We start from the raw sequence: 10,806 nt of genomic DNA, 5'->3' as shown, positions 1-10,806 counted from the left end.
TACTACAAGATTGTGCGTTTTTGTATCGATGTGTTTGAGTATCATCCACCGATGGCATGTAGGCCCGTGTGAATGTTTTGGGCATCATATGCAGGATGGACCTTTAGCACATGTTGTGGTGGTTTATTTGCCCCGGGAAAGTTTATGTTCTGTGGCACATCGGACTGAAATCACAGCTTCATGTAAAGACGACCCGGAGGCGAAGTGCTCGTTTTTTATCTTGTGCGGCTGGCGTGTGGCGCTGTTGATTGGGATGTCTAGAGGAGCTTTGATAGATCGCCTAATTGCGTGTAGTCCGGGTTTGGAACGAAGTGGTGGGAGGGGAGAACGAGTGTGGAGCTCGAGCGCTGCTCAGACCGGTGAGTGGACACGGGCCAGACATGGTTTGAGGGTGGGAGGGGGGAAGGCTGCATTCGTCACTGATTATCAGGGAGATTTTTGCAGACGCGGAGTGTGGATGAGGAGAAAGGGTGAAGGGGCTCTCGCAGAGGGAAGAAAGATTTATGAAACGATAGGCGGTCGAGCTTTGTTTGTCTGGACTCTAGTGCGCTTGGGTCTGAAGGTTCTCGTCTTTCTTCCACTTGAGGGGCTGTTGAGACGCTTTGAGGCCACCCGGCGCGTCACACAGCGCCACTTAGCGCCGGTGTGACACCCAGCGGAGACCTGGCATAACAAGACCCCCCCTCCCCTCCACACACACACACACACACACGCACTCTTCCTCTGCTAGGGCAGTTCGATGCGTTAAAGGAGCGCCGCGCGTAACGGGGGAGTTGTGCGTAACTGGAAAGGTTTCCCTTCACTTTGCGCTTGGATTCTTGGGACCACTGCTGGTGTGACGCTCATTTAACGGCCAGAGCGCGGCACACTTCACAGCTAAAACACCTCGCAGCTCCTCCATTCTCCCTCCCACTCTTCTTCATACGCCAGCTGTACGTCAGAGCTGACATGACGAGCGAGACCCCTCAGCAGCAGCTGGACCCTCCGCCTCCTCTGAGATCCAGCCCGGCGTCCGGCGTCCTGCATCCCACCATGCTGAGCCCACAAGCCGCCACAGAAAGTTCTTCCACGGCCGTCAAAGGGAAGAAGGCGAGCTCAGGTCTGAGGCGGCCGGAAAAGCCGCCGTACTCCTACATTGCTCTCATTGTCATGGCCATTCAGAGCTCGCCCACAAAGCGCCTGACCCTCAGCGAGATCTACCAGTTCCTCCAGGCTCGCTTCCCGTTCTTCAGGGGTTCGTATCAGGGCTGGAAGAACTCAGTCCGGCATAATCTTTCGCTGAACGAGTGCTTCATCAAGCTGCCCAAAGGACTGGGCCGGCCGGGGAAGGGCCACTACTGGACCATCGATCCGGGCAGTGAGTTCATGTTCGAGGAGGGCTCGTTTCGTCGCAGACCAAGAGGCTTCAGAAGAAAATGTCAGGCTTTGAAGCCCATGTATCGGATGATGAACGGCATCGGCTTCGGCACCTCCATCCTCCCGCAGAGCTTCGACTTCCAGGCTCCATCCGCCACCCTCGCCTGTCACAGCAACAGCTATAACCTGGACATGATGAGCAATTCCATGGCTGGGGGGTACGACGGACTGAGCAGCGGCCACCACGTACCTCACATGTCCCCGAGCCCCGGGTCCACGTACATGGCGAGCTGCCCGGTTCCCCCGAGCGGGGACTACGGGCCGGACAGCAGCAGCAGTCCAGTTCCGTCCTCTCCGGCCATGGCCAGCGCGCTGGACGGCCACTCTCCCTACGCCAGCACATCTGCACACTGGGCGTCCTCCGGTGGCTCTCCCTACATCAAGCAGCAGTCTCTGGCCTCCAGCAGCCCAGCATCTTCTGGTTTACACTCCGGCATGTCGCCATACTCCTTGGAGCAGAGCTACCTTCACCAGAACGGCAGGGAAAGCCACTCCACTGACCTCTCAGGTAAGGACAGACGAAGGAAGTCTTCTGAGGTGGAAGGAAATCATTTTTACTAAATAATTTCAGCCTTACAATGTGCCAGTCAACACGATTTAACAACTAAATAAATATGAGACAAAGAGTTAACATTGGAAATTTGGAAACTTTACTTCAGGGTGGACGTCTGCATATCTTAAAAAGTTGCAGTTGCAGTCCAACAGTCAGAAGAGCGCTCTGGTTTTTGAGTGATTACATTCAGCAAGAAAGCATTTCTTTTACAGATTTCATGACTTTTTATTGCTTGTTTCTAAATCAGGACACTGGAAATTTACGCAGTAAAACACGTTGAACTGTATAACAAAAAATGCAGCAACTATATTGGAAATGTGTGCTTTTTCAATGTGAATCATCCCCACTTTGCAGGATTTCCACGGTCACATCTGTATCATCCGTTTCGGGATATTTTTGCCTAATTAATAAAGAAAGAAAAACAGCTCTGCGGCTTGATTCTCCTCCCCAGTTCACCCCCATTGACTTTAACAGAACTCAGAGAAGCCATACTAAAGTCTGGGGATTTCACGGGGGCCAGTAACCCATGGTGGAGCCCGAAAAGGTCCCAGAGGTTAACCAAACAAAGACTGTGCAGGTCGGACCACACCGGCGGTGGATTTTCAACCGCGGCGCGCCCACAAGCAGCGGAAGGCCTTGTTAAACTTTACGCAGCGTCCTAATTGAGCCTTCGCGGAGACCAACGTGATGCACAGCAGCTTCAGGAAAGGTCCTGTCATTCAAACGGACTCGTTGTTTGAGGAAAACGGGCCTATAGCGCAGCGAGCTGAGGCCCGCAGGATGGAGCCTGCTGCTGAAAAACAGACACATCTGGAGCCCTTATGACCCCGAAGAAGACTCTTCTTGTTTTTCAGCCGATTCTGGAAACTGAAGCCCGTTTAAAGAAACAAGTCCTTGGGAAGAAAACTGAAAAGTGAAGGAAAAGCTCTCTGAGTTCATAGGAATACAATAATTTGGTTCCATAAACAAATTTACAGGAAAAAAAGTTTTTCCTGTGAACTTGGAGGAAGACTTTAAATGAAGAAGACAATATTTAAACAATTCTTATGTTATAAAAACAATACTAATAAAATGTTTACGAATGTTTAAAATAAAAGGTCTAATTTAAATAAATATAGAGAGTTTTGGAAGTGTTTTACTAATAGTCTTGACTCATATTTCAGTTTATGAGCATGTAAACATTGTGATGCTAACATTTTTTGTTATATTTACGCAGCGCGCTGGCACAGGACTTGTGGATCCAAACTACAGTCTGGATTGTAATCCATAAATTGTTGTGCGCTCACTCGTGTCTCTCGTGCGTTTGTGTCCACAGTGGGGATCCCGCGCTACCAAAGCCACTCCTCGGTGTGCGACAGGAAGGACTTTGTGTTGAACTTTAACGGCATCTCCTCCTTCCACCCTTCGGCCAGCGGATCCTACTATCACCACCACCACCACCATCACCACCCGCAGAGCGTGTGTCAGGACATCAAACCGTGCGTGATGTGAGCGCGCGCAGGACTCCAAACAACGCGAAGCGCCTGAGACGGTCCCAGTGAAACTGCGGCTCCGTCACATCTGAACAAACAAGTGGACTTGTTGACCTTTTAAAAGTTCTACTTTTTTGTGTGGAGAGGATCCACAGGATGCGTGTAGGGGTCCACTCTCACGTGCGTGCCTCCAAAAATAGCTTTATTTTTATTCTTATTTTGGACTTCAGAACGACGCGCTGAAGGAAACGAATGAGGAAACCATCAGAGGCCTTAAGAAAAGCGAACCACTCTGCCTTTACGAACCCTGACAAGCTTTCTTCTTCAAAAGAAGTCTCAAAAACCTTTAATGTGTTTGCTCTTATAAGACGTGCAAACAAGTTTATATTCCATATACCTTTTGTTTTGTTTTATAATCCACACACGACGCTTTTTAGGCTTTCATGAACAAACCTTTGCACTCATTGTATAACTTTCTGCCAACTTCCCTTTCCTGTAAAAGGTATCAATAAAGCTGATTTATATTTTAGGCATCAAGACTTGTTTTTCCACCAAAAGAAAATTCAAGTCACAGGGGTTGAGCGTTCGACCAGTTCACTTAAACAATCTATAAATGTATTTTAAATTTATTTTTCCTCCCTGATACATTGAGATTCATTTGGTTTTCAAATGATTCAATGATAAACGAATATGCAAAATTTACTTTAATTAAAAAAACGCGCAGGACCTGCTCCATTTATGCATAAAATGCTAAACAATGTATGCATTTTTAGATTCTGATTTCTTCAGATCACATAGGAAAAAACACTACTCTTTATTTATACCAAAACAATAGGAACATTTCAAAGATTTATTTAAAAAAATCGCGTGCACCTGACCAATAAATAAATCTGAAACAAATATGCCAATTCGAATATTTAACTGTCTAATTTTCTAATAATGTAGGGTGACCTTAAATAACTTATTCAAAATTTTGGAAGTTTAAAATTAAATATAATGAAATCGAAGGTGATGTCTACTGCTTGGATGCTCTTTTAAAATCAGAAAAAGCGCAAAAGTGAAGCTAAGATGCAAATTACGCGATGTGCAACTATAGAGTTAAGATAAACTTTACGTTAATGGCAGGATAGAATGTAAGGCTTTCCTGCTGTGCGGCGCACTCTAAATCAGAAGTATTTTTTTCTTTTGGTGAGTTACTCATCTGTTTGGAATGTTAACTTTTGTTTCCGCAGTGAGTTCGTGTGTTTATTGAGTTTTCCTGAGGAAAAAGTGCTGCAATGCTCACTAGAATTAAAAGAAAAAGAGGATGATGGTGGTAGAACACCTGAAAGCGCATAACAAGTCTGGTTAAAGTTTTTCTTTTTTGCGCACATGGACGCTGAAGATGAAAGACTTTTACTGGGACAGCAAATATTTTAAAAATAAATGACCCAAAATCTAAGACTAAAATCAATATTTGTTTTTTTTTTTTTTGGGTGGATCTTCATTTGGCTGAAAGGATGCCGCCCGTCACGCAGCCAAGCCCGCTGCGCCCTGGAGGCCGTTGCTGTCCATGTGATCCTTATGCGCTGTCAACATCTGCAGACGCCACATAAACAAAAGTCTGCGCAAAACGCATCAAGGTGGTATTTTTAGAGCGCGGTATACAGAGTCCGACTGTGACACTGAGCTGCAGGGACACACAAACAGAAAGCAGACGCGGCCAATGTTGTACATGCCTGTTGTCATGAATCATGTGCTGCAGCATCCCATCAAACGCAGGTATGCGGGGGCTTGAAAGGACTGCAGGTCCTTATTTGGCCTCCGGCATGCAGAGCCTCTCTGAGCATCTGAGGAGACACTGTTGCCACAGTGTTTATCCGTCCAGGTTTGTCAGTGTGTTTCTTATTTTACAGCTGATGTGAAAATGTCAGAACCAATCAGACAATCCAGTCAATAAAAAAACAAATAAGAATCAAAATAATTATTTCTGTTCGAATCGGGGTTTGAGTGTAAAAAATTAAAAAAGAATCCCTTCAAAGATGCAAAATGTGACTTCCTCTCCTTCAGGGTCAGAGTTAAGGTCACTCAGAGGTGAAGCTGCTGACTGTTGGTCCTCTCTGAGATGAAGCAGATATCTCTGATTAATCCACACGTCTAAAAATCTTAAAATATTTATTTGGACTTCTAAAACCTTTTCTATCTCCGTGATGGGAACTCTCCCTCACACACTACACCATCATCAGCTGCACAGAATCCACTGGAGTGCAGCGCCATCTAGTGTCTGACAGCAGAAACAGAGGAACAAATGAGGTCAGAAACTCGTTTGACCTCTTTTCAGCAGTAAAACAAACTCCACCACATGAAAATGAGCTTTTGTCATGAGGATACATACGATTCAGTCAAAGTGAATGATTTTAATATATATTTTTGGAGGGAGGGGTGGAACAGGGAAGCTTCAGATGTGTTTCAGAAAAGTGAGAGCAAGTTATGAAGCATTCTCTGCTTGGTTCCAACTTCCAAGAAAAAATCAATATTAGCTGATTCAAACACATAACTGTGATATTTCTTTGTGCTGCTTTAGAGGATGTCATCTGTCTTAGAACAATAAACACATTTAGACAAACTTTAAAATCCCACTCCAATAATATTTTGATATCTCGTCAACGCATTAGAGGTATATTAAAATCATACTTATGAGGTTTTTATCCCAAATAAAAGCAAACCACTGTTGTTTTGTAGGACAGTTTCAGCTGAAGTTTATTAGAAATTCACCTATGAATTGTGGGCAGGACTGTTGGTGCACGAGTAAGCCTTCGCTCATTTCTCATCTCCTGCTAGCTCACAGTTCCTCACAACCCCCAACTGACATTACTGGTGCAGCAAAAAGGACAAGTGAGACCCAGCTGTAAAGTTTTGAGCCAGATGCCAGCTCAAACGAGGAAAACTAAAGCAGACATCTGCTCTTGATTCACCATGATTTGAATGAAAGAAAACTTAAAAAAAACAATTTTGGATTAAATTTTCTCTATGCCCTATAATCACGAGAAAACTGCTACAAGCATATGTTAACACACACACACAAAAAGAAAACATTTTCATTTGTGTAGGTTCCCAAGGAGCAAATCTTTGCATATAAAGAGCTAGACAGAAAATGACTGCAGCGGCATTAATGGCATGCATCCGTTACATAGGACATCACAATAAGAAACAAAAAAACACTTATTTTCTAATTGCACAATTTAAAGTACTTTTTGAAATGATTCAGAGGCTAAAGATGATATAAATCAGCAGCTAGAACATCAATGCCATGCAGTGGTTTAGTAAACATTAAACCTCTTTGAAGATCTCACATATGTTCAGACGTATGCAGAAGAGTCAGAAATGTATGTGCAGCCCACAATAATGCGGTTTGGACTTGATTAATTCCAAAACATTGGTGCACCTCATTCAATTTGCAAAGGGGTTATCAAGCTCCAGCATGACTCCTGCTGACTCAGCAATAATTTTGATCACAGTTCATAAAGATGCAATTACCAGACACCACTTTTTTTTCTCTGATGGAGCAAAACCTTCTTTTTTTTTTTTTTTTTTTTTTTTAACTTGTCCTGTCCAACAGCTAGGCAAACAGATGAGAGCTGAGGGCTTCTTGTGTTGGACATATTTTATTTTAACAAGAGGGGTTATTCATCTTCAGACAAACCAAAGGTATGTCTGAATAAACCCCTTTTGTAATTGAGGCCAAACTTTATTAATTTCAATCATGTTTGAAAATCTTTGGTGTTGGACCGGACGGAAAAGGAAAGAGGGGAAGAAGAGAGAGGGACGTTAGAGAGAGGGGGGGTAGGAGGGTGATAATAGGAGGGGAAGGGGGGTAAGACCATGAAGCAGCATAGAGCAGACAGGTTTACTGGTTGTTTATCGTTACGGTACGGTTCAAATGTAGTACAAAAAGGGCGGGGCCTGTTCACACACACTCAAATATTATCAACACACCTGCTAGCCGCAAAAATGTCCACATGTCAACATGTACACAAAACAGATAGTGTTCACGAACGCATACCTATGCCTTTAAACCAACTAGTGTGAAATCTTTCATTCATTCAATCATGCAAACTATTAGTGCAAAGGTGAGCTAACACCTGTGCTCAGGTGAGTGTTTATGTTCTTCTAAAATGGATGGTGGAATGTGAAAAGAAGGAGGAGGAGCGCCCAGCCACCCCCACACCCATACCCCCGCCGCAGCAGCAGCGGCACCCGGAATTCCCCCAACGCCACACGGGAACAGGCAGGGAACAACCGCCCCCCGGGCGACCAAGACCGCCACCCAGGCCAGGGCCAGCAGGACCGCCGCGAGGCCCCCAGAGCCAGAGAGCAGGGAGGCGCAGAGGGAAAGAGAGCGCCGCCCCAGCCCAGCCAGGAAAGCAGCCCCCCGCCGCGCCGGAAGAGCCCAACGCAGGGCCCCACCGGAGAGGGACGCCCACAGCCCCAGACGAGCACCCCACCACCACCCAGGAGTTCCGGGCATCCCCCCGCCCCGACCCCAGGTACGAGCCAGGACCCCCCAAGGGAGACCCGCTCCGCACTCCAGGCAGCCACCCACCCGGCCCACGGTTGGTCCAGGTAGGAGCAAGGCAGGGGCCCGCCGCCCCCGCCCAGGAGGGGGGAACCCCGGGGAAAAAAGGGCGGCCCACAAGGGATGTTATAAATATGGCCCGACCAGGCTCTGCCATGTTGGAAGTTTGGCGGGGCCCAGCGCCCAGGGGCAAGGACCAGGACCCTCCCCCCAGGGACACGAACACCCCCGGCTCAGGTGTAATATGAACCCCCCCACCGTGCGGAGAGAGCACCGCCGGGCCCAGGGAGCCGGCACCCAAGGGACACGGCCGCCATCGCCAAGGGGCCCGCACCCCCCACCAGGGAAGGGGTAGGGGACAGATGGACCCAGGTCCCACCTTCCTTGTAAAATGTGTGTGCGTGTATGGGTGTTTGAGAGGGTGTTTGTGTGCATGTGTGTGTGTTTATGTTTGAATGTATATATTGAAGGGGGAGGGGTGTGTGTACTAAGGGGGGTGCAGTTAAAATTGGCGAGTAGGGAACTAAGGGGACATCTCCTGATTACTCACAGTGATGTCCCCTCACCGTCCACACCAAGGGGCCCTAAATGTCTAAGGTGCGGTTAAAATTGGCGGGTAGGGTGCCAGGAGGACATCTGCTGCTTGCTTGCAGTGATGTCCAAGCACCCCCCCTACCAAGGACCCTACATGTCTAAGGTGCAAATAAAACCGAAAGAGGGGGGGCCCACTCCATACGGCAACCATAGGAGGGGGGCCACTCCCAAGTAGCCCCCCCCCAAGGCGCATCGCAGGCTAGACCCCCCACCCCCTCACCCTAATATGAGGTTATATAAGGAAGGGGGTAAGTTGGGGACAGCTGGTAGACTGTCCCCCGGTGGTCAAACAGCCGTCCCCCAGCCCACCCCCAGCAAAGGGGCCAGGGCCACCCAGCCCAGGGGCCCCACCCCCGGAGGCGCCGACACCCCAGGCCCGGCACCACCCACCCCACACAGAGAGAGAGGAGCCAGAAAGCGTCGCCCCCCCCCCGGAGCAAGCCCAGGCCCCCACCCCCAGACGCCGGCCCTAGAAGAGCTCTGGTCAGGCCTCGACGGGACCGAGGAGGCCAACCGGCCGAGGCAACCACTGATTGCCTCAGCGGAGACCCCGACCCGCTAGCCCCCCCGACCCGTACTAATAATGGGCCCCCCCTCCCCCCCAGAACGCCCCCCCACAGGACAGGGCCGACAAGACCCCCACCCCACCCCACCCCAGACCCCCAGCCGAAGCGGGTGACACCCAGAGCGACCGGGGGCCCCGAGAGGGTTGTCCCGTCCCGTCCCAGAGCCAGGGAAGGGCCGATCCCAGCCCCAGGTGCAGATGGGCAGCCCATCCGGCGCCGCTGGGCCCCCCCCACCCGAGCAGGGCCCCCCGCCAACCCCCCCCCCCCAGCCCAGGCAAAGGGACCACCCCCCCAAGCCAAGCCAGACCACCACCCCACCCCCCCACCACGCACCCCCACACCCAAGCCCAGAGGACCATGCAGCACCCCAGCCCGCCCCACCCAGGCACCGGACCCGACCCCCAGACCAACGGAGCCCCCCACCGCCCCCGCCAGGCACCGGAAGCCCCGACCCCCACCCCAAACCACGGCAGAAGGGCAAGGAGCAGCGACGACCAAGCCCTCCACCCCCTAAGTCATGGAGTCAACCACAGGAGACCAGAGAGACTGAATTCTTTCAAAGTTACTTGAGCTTTGGGCTAACATTTTTTCCAAGCTGATATGATCAAACAGCAGATTTCTGTGTTGACTTATGTTTATATTTTTCTTGTTTTTCCAATTTATTAAAATAGTTTTTTTGGCAATACAAAGAGTTATGAAAATGATAGATGCTAATCCTTCTTCTATATCGATGGCACTCATGTCACCAAGCACACAAAGTGACGGTGAGGCAGTGATTGAAACCTTAAGCCAGACTGATAGATCGGCACATACCTGCTGCCAGAGAGCCTGGACAGGAGTGCAGAACCACAGTGCGTGCATGTAGCTGTCGGGTAGATTACTATCACAGTGCTCGCAAATGTCTGAGTTACTGAGACCCATCTTGAACATCCTCTGTCCAGTGTAGTAAATTCTGTGAAGAGTTTTGAGATGGATTAGCTGCAGATTTGGACTTTTTGTCAGTTTAAAGGTGTTTAGACAAAGTTCTGACCAGAAGCTTTCATCTGAGCAAAACCTTCTTGAGTAAATGCCAATTTAAATGAATAGAAAACATATTCTGTGTCGTTTGTTTCACACCTAAATGTATTCAGGACAAGACCAGCTCTGGTGGAAATATTCATCAGGATAATTGTTGATAGAATTGGTTGATTTTCTACTGAAGTAGAAAAACTGCCTACCTGTGAGAGCAGCACCTCAGCCGCCAGTAGTCCACCCGTATGCCTGACTGAAAAAAGAAAATAATTTAAATCAACAACCTAAAAAAGAAAATTGAACAAAAATGCCCCACGGATGCAACAAAACAGGAAACTTTTATTATAATTTAGAATAATTTAACAGCAGAAATGCAATCAACAATTCATGCCCCTGTCTCTTTAATATGAGAAGCTTTAATTTATTTATCATGAAGCGAACATATTGTTTCTGGTTGTAGCTGGTTGAATGTAAAGGTTAAATACTTAAGTAACTGTGATCGTGAAGGGTTTCTTATGGATAAAATGTTGCTCAGCTTCCGACGTATTCCTTCAGGGGTCCCCACAGCAAATCAGCTTTCACTGATACACACGGACGGTTTTTGTGCCCCTTCCTAACACAGCCCTTTCATCCGGGCTG

General features: G+C 48.3%; 1 protein-coding gene across 1 annotated transcript; it reads left to right on the top strand.

Annotated features, from left to right (window-relative positions):
* Positions 1 to 948: 948 nt before the first annotated feature.
* Positions 949 to 3,460, top strand: foxf2b (forkhead box F2b). The gene is made up of 2 exons (NM_001160458.1): positions 949 to 1,924; positions 3,285 to 3,460. The coding sequence occupies exons 1-2, from the start codon at positions 949 to 951 to the stop codon at positions 3,458 to 3,460; spliced, it is 1,152 nt and encodes a 383-aa protein (NP_001153930.1).
* The last annotated feature ends 7,346 nt before the right edge of the window (positions 3,461 to 10,806 follow it).

The sequence above is a fragment of the Oryzias latipes genome, chromosome 4, assembly GCF_053564925.1.
Source record: "Oryzias latipes strain Hd-rR chromosome 4, Olatipes_Hd-rR_3.1".
Taxonomy (NCBI): Eukaryota; Metazoa; Chordata; class Actinopteri; order Beloniformes; family Adrianichthyidae; genus Oryzias; species Oryzias latipes.
Note: the sequence above shows the minus strand (reverse complement) of the source record. Positions and strands in the feature narration are given on the sequence as shown.